Source organism: Pogonomyrmex barbatus, unplaced genomic scaffold (assembly GCF_055798465.1).
Source record: "Pogonomyrmex barbatus isolate J1 unplaced genomic scaffold, ASM5579846v1 scaffold5, whole genome shotgun sequence".
Classification (NCBI taxonomy): Eukaryota; Metazoa; Arthropoda; class Insecta; order Hymenoptera; family Formicidae; genus Pogonomyrmex; species Pogonomyrmex barbatus.
The window spans coordinates 9,978,591-9,992,266 of NW_028297149.1; the positions used below are offsets into that span (position 1 = coordinate 9,978,591).

The 13,676-nt window shown below is 34.8% G+C and overlaps 1 protein-coding gene across 4 annotated transcripts in view; it reads left to right on the top strand.

The window, feature by feature from the left end:
- The first annotated feature begins 153 nt into the window (after positions 1-153).
- LOC105427472 (ATP-binding cassette subfamily G member 4) overlaps positions 154-13,676 on the top strand; it is a 32,434-nt gene continuing 18,911 nt past the window's right edge. Inside the window, exons 1-3 of one of the 4 annotated variants that reach the window (XM_089081643.1) lie at positions 154-174; positions 3,359-3,458; positions 11,930-12,060. In XM_089081643.1, the coding sequence (XP_088937769.1) occupies positions 3,400-3,458; positions 11,930-12,060 (190 nt within the window). In that variant the 5' untranslated portion in view covers positions 154-174; positions 3,359-3,399. Of the gene's footprint in view, positions 175-570; positions 1,093-3,358; positions 3,459-10,404; positions 10,718-11,709; positions 12,061-13,676 lie in introns of those variants that run through there. The other 3 variants (XM_011639211.3, XM_089081641.1, XM_011639209.3) reach the window with 3 other exon arrangements.

The window sequence follows — 13,676 nt, forward strand, 5'->3', positions numbered from 1 at the left end:
CGGTTTTTTCGGTGTCGATATATCGATAATTCTAGAAACATTCGATTAAATTTAGCCAGAGAGTCTAGTACGTCTCGTTCCGCAAGATGGTGACCGGATACTTAGGAATCTTCACAAGCCTTATGCATTATACAGATCAATATCTACAAGACTTCAAAGCATCTCTTTAGAGTGGTATTTTATAATCACTTATTTTAAAAAACAATTTAAAAATATATATTTTAAATATATATTTTTGTCACGTATCGACTTTTAATTTTTCTTCAATTAATATTTGCAAGAATCATCAGCTTTTCAATGACGAGCAGTTAGCAACCACACCGATGGTTGATAAAAACAATAAGTTACATGTAAAATCAACGTTATCAACGTTCACACACTTTTGTCGGTCAGAAATATCGTTTCATTAATTCAAAACAATATAATCACGTCGCAATTACGTCGTTCCTCGCGCATAATCTAAAGTTCATCCCCAACTTTGCTCCAAATAATCATGAGAGATACGCGTCTCTCTTCTTCTAACGAATTTCAATCTTGCGCGTATGTTTTACAAATCCATATCTGTGGACACGTGCGCGCGCGTGTATATCATACACGCGTTACGATTATCAAGCTACGGTCGGTCAGCTGACTCGCTGTCAAAGCACGCCGTCATGCACCCATACAATCACGCGCGATTAGAGACGCAGTGTGTGAACGGTGAACGGGACGGCCGCCGCGTTCGCCTTTCGTGGTTTGGTGGGGCCGGGAGAAGCAGCGAGTGTCAAAGTTTGCCGACGTCGAAGGCTTTATCGGCGGCCAATCCGCTGCGCAAGATCCGTGCTCCGCGAACGGGGACGCCGAGGTTCGAGCCGATTAGAAGACGTAACCGGCGCGCGATCGATCGGCGAGCTTAGTGCGCGATGTCGCGTCGCGAATTAGCACGCGCGTGAGAGAGTGCCGTTGTCGTAGAGAACTTGCCACGGGTCCATCCTCGGTCCATCCTCGCACATCGCCTCCGGCCCGGCTTTGGGAAGTGCTAATAAGCACACCGGTCAACGCACGAAGCGCTGAGACTCGCGAAGAGTCGGACTTGCACGCGGCGCAATTCGGGTAATTATTGATGTTTTCTTTTTTTTTTTAGTTCAACTGATGTATACTCGTATTTAAAATGAAATAAATATACATTAGACAAAACGTTAGATAAAAAGTTTTAGAACAGCCCTATGCAGGGCTGTGCTCAATGCGACCATGTGCTCGAAATGTGCGCTTCAATAACTTGATGACCGCTTTATCAAAAAAAGTTGGAAGGAAAAAATGTATATTATTTGGATTGATAAGAAATGTCTTGGGGCGAAACTTTAGGTTATCCGGGAATAAGAAGATATAATTGCGAAGATTATATTGCGTTCGAGTTGAGAAAAAATATACATAGACATAAATAATTAATATTATACGTGTAATTATATAATGTTATAAAGTATATATACAATTGAATACAATTGAAATTTACATAATATAGATACATCTCTACTTCATTCCGTTGACATTATCAATGGCTTGATATTTCACACAATCGGTTTATTAATCCTTTATAATCGAATTCTTTTGTTTGTAAAAAAATTACACCATCAACTAAAAATAAGTAGAGAGAAATGATTAATGAATTAAAACTTATAGAATATATATAATGTATATGTAACTTCTGTCACATGGCGTTATAGATGCATTGTAAATATCACTGAAAGATAAGCAAGTCTGTTAAGATAAGCAACATATTTTAATAGCACGCGTGTATAAAAATTACACGAAGCGCATCGCAGGCGTGTTTCGGCCATTATATTGTACCAGCTGCAACGGTATCTATGCAGCTACTATTCGCTGAAATGCGTTGCACATGTGACCGCGTCAGGTCGAGAGAAATAACCGGCACGAAATATTTTCCGCAATTTATGATAAAACAGCACGTTGCACTTTGAGGGGCGCGCGTTCGCAGTATAACTTTTCCCTATAATTTCACGTTTCCGACATATTCGCGCCACAAGTAGAAAAATCTTAATGGAGCACGAAGCATATTTTTGTACGTATATAACTTTGGAAATCCCTCTGCTGAACTTTGCTCCGCTCGCATTGTGGAAATATCATAATCGTATACTTTCGATCGAGGCGGAAAAAAAAAAAACGATCGGCGTAGAACCGGTATGAGCAATTAAAATTCTTATCTCCTTTCTGGTTTGCCAAGCAAAGATAATGTGAGCGCTGATGTTTTATATATATTCATTGATGGATAATTTAAACATGTTAAACAGGAAGCTGCATATATTCTTCGTTTTTGGAGGCAGCGATTATTTTTGCTAAATTCGAATAAATGTTGAGGAATATCGTCATGCGTTTTCAACGAACCGCCAGTTATTCGGAGTCGTCTGGCGGAGAACGCGGCGAAAAAGGTGATGAAAAGGGATATTATGAAACCGCGTGTGATTACCGCCGATTATTGCGATAATGCTGAGGATATAATGGATCGTACTTCGCGTTTCTCCATACATAATACCGTACCCGTGAACTCTACCGTAATCAGACGTAAATGAAAATTGAATTACGCGCGTTCGCAATCCCTCGCGAATGTCGCCGGTGCAACGTGCAATATTACAAAGCGCTCTGCCTGCAGTGCTGAACATGAACTTCATCTATCAGTTACATCAACCTTGATGAAATAACATTTGTAATTAGAAAACGAAGAGCGATCGAGAGGAACAGGGAAAAAAACCGAAAATACGAATCGATTCATTTATGCTGATGAATAAAACTCGTAGCCATTAATTTACAGATAGTCTACATTTGCAATGTAGACTATCTGTAAATTAATAATTAAAAATAATAATTAATAATAAACAATAATTAGGTAATTATGTTGCCTTATGAATTTTAATTTGTCTCATATCTGTTAAATCAGATATTCTGAATAATTTATTTAATTATATAAAAATATTGTGGTTTTTGTATGATATTTCAACGTGGTTTTTGTAAAATAAATTTACATCAACTATACACGTTTTTAAAAAACAGATTATTTAATGGTAATTAAAGCAACTATGTTAGAATTTTCAGATTACGTAGCGAAAAATACGTCGTCTGTTAAGGATATGCATAATTTCTGCTCGCGTATTTAATTATTCTTATTATCTAGAACTACATATTATTCTTGCGAGATCTATTTCTCTTTTATTCTTATTCCTTTGACTATAATATTTTTTTGCCAGTATTCAACAATAAATAAGTAATTTTTTAATATGATAATTATCACACATTCTTGCTTCCAGGGAATGTCTAATCTTTTGTTAATTTTCCACTGTTAATATTTTATTTTTTTTATTTTCAGTTGTGTGTACATATTGTAAGTCGAACAACGTAGCTTCGATCATGGTGGAAGGCGGGAAGAATAGTATGCAGAATGGTCTGCTTAGTAACGGAATCAATGGGTAAGTTTCTAAAAATACATATTTTTCTGTTATATTTTCCTTATCCTTCCCAACTGTACGTATACTATAAATTAGATAAGGAATAAAAATGAGTATCCCTCAAGCTTCATATCGACGACCTAAATTGCCGCGTAACATTAATAAACGGATAACAAGATGTGGGATAACAAGGTAACTCAGAAAACGGCGTTCTTTAAACGAACGTTTATAAAACTTCACAGCCTGCGAAGACAATGCAATGCACTCACTTAGAGTATTATCGCGCAATTAGAGCAATGCTATAATATCGATCATCGTTATCGTCGTGTTTTGGCAGCGTTGACTTAGTGTTATCAAAGAAGTACCCTCGCCCGTACACATGCTTGATCATGTTTTCATTTCCTTTTTATCGAACAATATTTTCGCACATATGACGTTAAATATTCTAATCGCATAATGTAAATGTTTCTGAAAAAATACTGATTGGACTTCGTTTAAGTACTTTGGAATTGACAACTTTTTAATCATTCCAGCTGATCGTGAAAGCATTGAGAGCACAAAGTTCAAAATAACATATATTTAATAAACTGAATAATTGTAAAGACAGTAACTGTATATTAATTTCATAATTAATTAATTTTATAATTTTGTAACTAATTATATATTTTGTTTATACATACTTATTTATATTTTATATTATTCCGAGTTGAAAGCAATTTATTTCACATATACTGATTTAGCACTATAAAAATTTTGTGATTCAAACTAATAATCTTGATCAAAGAGCTATGATTTTTTTATGATATAATTGATACGAATAATCGCTGATGAAATCATCTACTTGATAATCGATGTGGAATAATTCTCGAGATACTTCGGAGTTTGAACTTTGTTGTTCCCAATGATTAAACCTTCGATCTTAATAAAGCTGCCAGGAATCGTTTTTCATTATATATAGTATTAAATTACTAATTTAATTTACCAGCGAGACTAGATTAATTCTTTTTTGTCATGTCAATAATTTCATTCTACTTTATGCGTCTTGTTGAGAAAATTGCTGGCAATTTAGAACGTGATAAGAAAAAGATATGACAAACATCGACGGTAAAGAGGAGTCATCAGTTTGTGTCATATTTACGTAAAATGTCTCGGTAGAAGTCAAGTCACTATTCCTCTTCTTCGATTTTCTTTGATGTGAGACCTTGCACTTGAGATGCTAGAAGTGCATCGCGAAGTGCGTTACGAAATTCGCCGCGATCGTTGTAATCATGAGAAAAATTAGCTGATTGTATTCTCATCTGGGAAACTTCACCGCGTGTATTATCGACGTAACGATTATGGACGATTATAAACATCGTTGCTGCACTTTGCACCTACTTGATGCTTGATACTTCGTTCTTCATTATCTCATCCGTAACGCATTGATTCTCGAACGGGTATCAAGAGATATCACCAAGGCTTCTGTACGCGATGATAATTGAGCAAGATACGTATTCCGTGGTGATGGAAAAAAAGCATCTCCCGAAGAAGCAAATAAAGTGGATATTTGTCTCATGATGAAATTAAATGTTACACTTATATAATTTACAAAGTATCGCACAGTTTTCCCCTCAAGATATTATTTTCGTCGTAGAGAATCAAAAAAGGTCATCATTAGATTCCTTTTATAATTTCGAGATCGATGGTTAACGTGAAATAACATCTCTTGCGCAATCGTGGTAAGATATAATCATTTATACGACCCATTCTATTTTGGTTAAATGATAGGTCTCTTTTGTGAGAGACAATAGCAGGTTTGTATCAGAATCAGTTGAATCATTGCGCAAATACAAAAATCTTTTTTCGATCGACTATCCTTTTTTTCCCAAAAAGAAAAACAACTCGAACTTTATTAGATTTTTTTTATTACGAAAACTACGTTTGAGCCCACGTATCAGATCTTTAGAATTTAAGTTAACGAAGCATCATCTTGATTGGCAAGTCATTAGAGATAATTTTTTTGTGGCGTTCACCTATTCGCTGCACGTGTTTGCAATTGCTAGTTTACATAATTGCGATTACCTAGACAATGAAAACTTCATTTGAGGAATACATTTGAGGAGAATTCATCTTATGATATACTTTGTTCAAATTGCGTCATCGGAATTCTCATTTTTCGTTTCGCGCGCTCATCTCTGACCCAGCCAAAGTCCACTGGCATGTGCATTATTGACACGCATGATCTTTAGGTGATTTACGAATTTAAAGCTAAATAATATAAATATAATATAAATTAAAGTTATTGCCAATTAGGTATAACGCGAGCACTCCTTTCTCTCTCCCTTCCCAAAAATTTTGTAATTTGTGTTATCTTCTCGCGTCACACAAGCGAATATTTATAGCGAAATGGGCCTTGCGGCGTTTGATACGCCGTACATGAATTATCATCGGATTTTAATTGACATCATCAATTGCGATATCGAGAAACCAAGAACGCGACAATTCTCCACGATCGAATAAATACGCCAGCGAAATTTCTTCGCGGCTGATAGACAGATATCACGTCCACTGGTGACTCGTTTGAGCGGACTTTGAACTTCTCTTCCTTATTGTGTAAGCGATGTTCACTTCGATAGCTTATTCGTGGTTCATTCACGAAATCAGTCAATAGGCCATTATGATTCTGCGGAAATTTATTCCGCAAGAATATGATGTCTTTAACGAATGGAAATGTACGCGTTTGTAGTCATATCGTACACTTCTTTCGTTAAAAAAGAAACTGCTCGCTCGTTCATTTTATCATCAAGGTTTTGCGATTCATATGTCTCTTTATAAAAATAAGAGATTCTTCCGCTCTCGATAAATCATTTGAGAAAAATAAGAATGTTGACGGACGAAGTTGTCCAAGTTGTCCAAGAGTTAGCATAAATTTTTATCTATTTGACGATAAATTTCCGTGCTCAACAGTTCGTTTATTTTGTTCGCAGAACTTTTATTCCTTATCTTTTTCCGGGGCGTTAAATGTACAATTTTTAATAATATTCATAATGTAAGATACAGATTCGTATTTTATACACATATATATATATATATGTGTGTGTGTGTGTATGTGTGTGAAATATCCTCGTTATCTCTTTTATTTAGAATATTTTATAAAGTAGATTAAGACATGAACCGTCTAATTATATGATAAATTATGATAAAATTATATTCATCCTGTAGGAATATAATAGAAACGCATATGAAATATATTTAATTATATAATCATGATAAAAAAATTATACTGAAATTAATAGCAATTATCAGCTCCGTCAGAGCATTTATAAACAAAATAATTACTCTCCTACTTTTTCTGCTTTTCGAAATAATTGTGCAACCTACAGTTCTACTAGGTTGCTTTCCAGAAGGAAACGCGAAAAGATTACACTTTGTCTACTTCTAATTCTAATTATCTAATTTTCTTTGCGGATTTTGCAATTGCTCATGCTTTTCCGCGTATAATTCTGTCGTGAGGTTTCCAGCTAAGAGAAGATAGCTATCGGCAAAAGAATCACGTTCGCGACAGCGTGCACAGAATTTCCGCTATTACGAAACACTTCTGAACTTATCGGCAACTAAAGATTGAAATTAAAAACCTATCGTCTCTAATTTTCTCGGTTTCCTTCCTTAAAAATAATAAAAATCTCGTCTTCGTACAAATCGAAATAGACAAACGATTGCGTCTCGTACTGTGACTTAAAGAGACGAAGAGAAGATTACCTCATAATTCTCATTGCATGATGAATTATTATTAGTTACGTAAACGAGATAGCAACGAAGGTAAAATGAAATCGTATGAGGTAAGCGATATATTATTTCCTTGAATGCTTTTCTCTCAATTCGTAAGAGTTTTGAGTAGCTTCAATGGAAAAAAAAAAATGGTTCGTGCCACGATGTATCTTACGCATTCAAATTATTTTATATTATACGCGGGCATATGCATATAGCAACGTTGACGATTTAACAGACAAAACACGTAGTAATTTCAACGTGCGTCATCAAATTTCTTGACAGTGCTCTTCGGCGAATTTACTACCTTTAAAATGATATTTAAATGTACGCATGTTTTATCAGATTTTTTTCATGCTCTGTGGACTGATTTGATGACATTTATAATGATTAAATGCGGATATAACAAATTATATAAATTCTGATGATTAAAAAGGATATTTTAATCTGATATCGATTATATATAATAATTATATATAATATTATCCTTTCTTTCTTAAGGATTAATTGTTATTATAATTGTTTTATTTATTAATTTGCTGAAAAAACTCGCTGTCGTGTTTCGGCAACCTTTTTACTTGTTCGATCGATTATTTTAAAAAAACAGTCCAAAAAAAGTCATTTACGTAGATTTTTATAATCTGCTTTTAATATCTGCTTTTAGATTTATATATGTTTTTTAGTGATTTTGAAAAAAATGCATGTGTCGATTTCGATTCTTTTTTTATTTTTCTTTTTTTATTATTTTATTACTATTTTTACTTTCCTATTATTGCATTTTATATATTATATATAAGACATTATATTGTGTCAAAACTTCAATTTGAAATAATATGCCGGTCTCAACAACGCATTGTTCCCGAGCAAACGCGCAAAAAATATAAGTTGCATTTAATGAACGGACAAGCGTGTCCGTGACGTAAAATAGAATTTCGCTTCAGATCACGTCGTTTATAATCAGTGCTTGACTGTTCAGTCTTCCGGTGATCGTATATTCGTGCAGAATACACGTTTCAATTGACGTCAAACGGGTTTTTATCAAAGTGTACAATTAATCTCAATATTTGTATCCTTATTCTTATTAAGAGATATAAATAAAAATACAGAGAAATTTTTATTTTTTAAAGAATTTTTTTTTAGTTACGTTTTGCTATTTATTTTTACTATTCTTAACATTATTATACGCTGTCGAAAAATTTCAGCAGTTATAATAATAATAATTCGAAGATATTAGAAAATACAAACATTAATCATGATAATTATAATCATGCTTATTCATCTTTAGAATTTATAATTGTTAATCTATTCCTGAACTCTGATTAAATTATTATGTATTTGCGTCAGTTGCATTAATGATTTTCATTGTTGATTAATGGTAATCCTTTAAAAACTATAATAGCCGGTCTGTATCTCTTCTGCATTATGAATGAGCGTTTGACGTGTAAACTAACTCCCATACATAGCTTCGGAAATTTTTAAAATTAATAAACGCAGTCATGATTACTTACTATAGTGTTTTCTTTGTATATTTATATTAAAATACATTCTTAGTACTGAGAAACAATTGGATGTTGTACATTTTTTGTATAATATAATTTTATATATCTCGAATATGGGGGCAGATCATAATCTATTTTTGCAATATTCTCCGAACGTTTTTAGAGTATGCTAGGCACAAGTGTATTCATAATTCCGTTTGTATTCATTCAAGTCTATCTCAAACACATGAAGAGATATATGTTCTTTCATCGGAATCATTAAAATCATCTCATTCAAATTACGAATCCTAGCAATTTCAATGAGCTTCAACAACTTCATTATCGTTTGTATCAAGAATTACGTTACGATATGTTATCTTAATAACTTAGCACTTTAATGGGAGTTTAAAGTTCAGACTGCGGTTCAGAATATGTATTCAGCTCGAATATTAAAAAAAAAATCATTCGATATCATGCATACTTCTTAATGCATGATATTGCCAATAATTGCTCGCATAATCGTTGTCTGTTATCGCATGATATTAATTAACTGTTTTTAATGATAGACGATTTTGCAGACTCGATACAGGTACACGTGAACGCCATCTTTCTAGCAGTAATAAATCACGTGATGTATTATCAATCGAACATTCCGAGTGATTAAACGAAAAAAAAATAGAGAAAAACATTATTGGCATTTTCTTCATTAGCACACATGTAATATATCTTAATTCTAAAGGTTGTTCAAGAAATGTTGATCGGAAATTTTAAAGCCTGAACAAATTAGCGCTTTTCATAAACTGCTGCGTACATCACCATCTTGAAATCCTTGACTATGTTTACGTTTTTTGAGTATTTCAATTTTGTATAATTTACGATCTATTTATGTTATAGGTTTATTTATGTACGTCTTAAATCCTAGATATTTGTAGTTCATAGTTCTCATATTTAAGACTGTTTTATCATAGGTTTAAGATATAAACTTATCAGAGCCTTATTAACACTTTGAAGCGTAACTTAAGATTTCGAAATAAGGACAGACTATGAATACCCGCCTCAAGAGTCTTTTTTTCTTTATCTCTTTTTCTGTGCGAGCTATTGCGACAAACAGATGTATTTCTTTGAAGCCATTTACGTGAGATGGTTCAAGGCTCTAACCATTAACGTCTTATTAATTTATTGAGAACGCATTGTATTATAATTTTGAGTTTTAGTGTCATCAAAGTGTCATTAAAGTGACTTTCATATTCAATTCCTTGAGCTCATTAGTCCACTGTTTCACTTAGATTCGAGGTGGACAGTTTTGAAGTTGATGTCAGTTTATTTCGCGATTCGTTAAAAGACATCGCGGTAAGGGTTCGTTAAATTCTCAACACTTACGGACAAAATCACACGCAGCTTTCTGGTTTTCCATCAAGATAAAAAAAAATTACGAAAAAAAAAATCACGATAAAATCAGGGGCGGTCGCCACCCCGGATATTACTGACATTAATTGATGTTAGTTACCGTCTTCCAGGCAGACTTTGATCCGTCGATACCGTTGTTCCCGTATGCAACCATGGATGCCTTCTTCCTTGATCGCACGAATGTAAAAAGGCCGGGGGGAAGCGAGACAAAAGAGACGTGGCGGTCAACGGCGACGGACTCGCCGTTGCAGCAGCGGCTTTTTAACTCACTCAGTTGGTCTCGAGCAGTCGCGGTTGGTGCATCGCAGGGAGGCAAGGTGCGACGACACGGCACTGCTCCCCCCCCCTCTCTCTCTCTCTCTCTCTCTTTCTTTCTCTCTTTTTCCCATCGTTTCCCCACCGGATCTTGCCGTGGGCTTTGTTATCGGAGCGCATCCGGCGAGAAAAGCCGCGTAGCGTTGCACGCGCTCGGGAGTGCGCCGCGACACGTGCAACCGTGCGGATCGAGCGCGTTTCGTCCGGCACCTTGTACCCGCTAATCATTTCGGAGCTCCGGAGATGCGCCTCGTTACATTTCAAAGCTAGCTTCGGTAGTGTTCCTCCGGCGGTGAGGTTTTTCCTCCGGCGACGACAAAGAAGGCGGGCGATGTAAGAATCAATCAACATTCATTTTCCTTCCTTTCCGCGGAGGAACGTCTCTCGCAGAGGGGCGTTTTCTCAATCCTACGATTTTCACCGTTAGACTCGCTAGAATAGTAAAAAAAAAAAAGGAGAAATTGATTTTCTAAACGTTCTCGATTCAGACGCGCTGCCCGACGGTCTTTTCTGTCGCGGGCTTTGTTATCGGAGCACGGCTCAAGTATTCTTATCGGTGCGGAGTGAAAATTCCTCACAAAGAAGACGATTGTATGAGCCTTGAGTATTAGTGTAAGGCACACGAATAAATCGTGAAAAAAATTGGCGAGTGATGTGCATTGATAAACTTGATTACAAATTGTTTGTGTTATTTTAAAAGCGCTGATCTGCAAGTTGATCTTACGTTTACATCCTGTTCATATCTTGCTTTAGATTTTTACGATTTTTTTCCCTATTGCATTATATGCTAACATGAAATTAGAGTTAAATTGCGATTTTTGTGTAATATTCTAATAATCCGAGTATTGAATGAATTTTTAATAATTAATTAAAGTGGCTCAGATTGCACATTATTAATCACGATTTAACTACATTTTATATCTCACAACAAAAAAATTCATACATATCGTATAAATATAATAATTTCCTGTTTATTAGTTGCTGTGCAATTGCTGCTTATTAGCTTGTTCTCAGTATTATACTTTTTCTATACTATTTTGAATATATCTTTTGCTATCAAATCATTATTAAACGGAATATCAACATCTTACTTGAACTAAACGATTAAATTGCTTGCAAATAGAGAAACATGTAAAATTTAAATAAATTAAATTTAATTAATTTTAAATAATTAATTCCACGAAATAGATTTGACTGAAATCAAATTTGCTCCTGAGAACAAGTTTGGATTAAATTTTTCTTCCTTTCGAAAAAAAAAAATATTCTTAACACGCTGGCACGAAAAGTAGTAGTGCATTGCATTATATGAGAGCGCAATATTGCAGGCTGTGAAAAATAAATCGTGCGGAATCGTTATCTCCGCGAAAGGTGATTCCACGATCTTGAAAGGCAAGGAAAAAACGCGCGCGGCCGATAGAACGACTGGCGATTGGCGTTCGAGAGAAACAGACGGAAGTGTAAAACGCAATCACGTTGAAAGATGAAGCATGAGGGAAATTGCTCCTCGGCGGCGGACGATTCCAATGGAATTTTATTGCAACCTAGGAAAAGCTCGGCGGTGCGGCTGCAGATCGTGCCAACGCAGCCGAAGACGATCACGCACTTGCCGAAGAGGCCACCGGTCGATCTGGCGTTCACCGATCTCACATATAAGGTCCGAGAAGGTCGCAAAAATAGTGAGTATATATTTCCATTTTTACTTATTGCCGACATACATCCTGATCCGCGGTCGTCATAGTTTTATATGTCCTCCAATTCGTTCGCGAGACCGACACGTTTTCTCTTCTCTTTCGATCGAGGGAGTTGTTAGGTTGATTAAAGCGACTTATTACAAAAGTTGAATGTCGAAACGGAAAAATTGCGCTGATATCGCTTTCTTTCACAAGATGTGTCGATTAAGGCGGTATATTACAAAAGTCGAGTGTCGAAAAAGAGAAACGAAAATTGATATCGAAAATTTGATATCGTTTTCTTTTATTCGACATCTCCGCTAACATCTTAAAGTAATAACATTTTAAAATATTTCTATTTCGCATGTATATTAAAAAACACATTAGAAAAACGATTTTCACGATCTAACGCACAGCAAAAGGAGCGTTGCGTGACGTGATCATATCTGCTTTCGGCGCAGTCCGAACCTTGGAATTTAAGCTTTGCGTTGCAAATACATCATTTTTTAAATAGGCGATGCACACGATGTTCTGGAGATTATTATCGTGCATTCTTCACGGATTATTAGTTTTCAAAGAATCAATATGACTCCTCATCTCGTTGAACAGCGCCGGCGTGCATTAGTTAATCACAAGATATATCAATTCACTTATATGACGGCTAATAATATCCTTTACGCACGCGTAAAACGTCGAAATCAATTTTTTAATACCTGGGAAATATCGCCGAGTTGTATAAAAATTTTAATTAACTGTTGTATATTCCGTAACCGTTGTAATTTACATTCTTTATCTAACCGCGATCTGAGAGACTTTCATATTAGGCACACACGCGGCTGGCGCATATTTCAGGTTTTCAGATAATTGGATAAGCTTCGATTGGGCAAATCGGCACTGTGAGACTTTAGAGAGAGACTTGAAAAATCCGCGATATATATACTTCGTTACTACGTGAAAAGAAAAGCCAACGATCGGAGCGCAACGCAATATTAATATCCGATTGCCGATTAGGCATTAGTCGGATAATACATTATTATATCGAGTATGATATAATGTTGCATCAGAAAAAAGATCATAAAATTGCAGAAAGATTATTTTGCAAAGCGATATGCGAGCATGCCACGCCCTTGTGTTGCATCCCATGTGTTATTATTCGAATTCAGCATGATTTTTTTCGAGAAGAACTATTAATATTCTTCCGTTACATAATTATTATATTGTTTAATATACAATTGTTTAATAAACATATGTAACATATGTGGAAATCAAATATCTTCCTGTTGAACATCAAGAAGCATTTTCTCGGAAATACATTATCATATATTATTTATTTCCGCGTGATAATTTGAATAATTAAGTGTTATAAAATCTCCGATAATTTCCATATTCAATATAATACACTAAAATGTCAAATGAACTGCAAAAACAAGTCGAAAAATATAAAGAAATGAATTATGAATTTTTTTGAAGTAGAGAGGAGCATATGAAAATGATGAAATTTGATTATATTATTTGATATTTTCTTTATTTATTTCTGTAAAAATCAAAATTTTTAAATTTTTATCAGAGCTACTCATGGGATCTGGTAATTGTTAATATTATAATTGTATTGACTTACATTA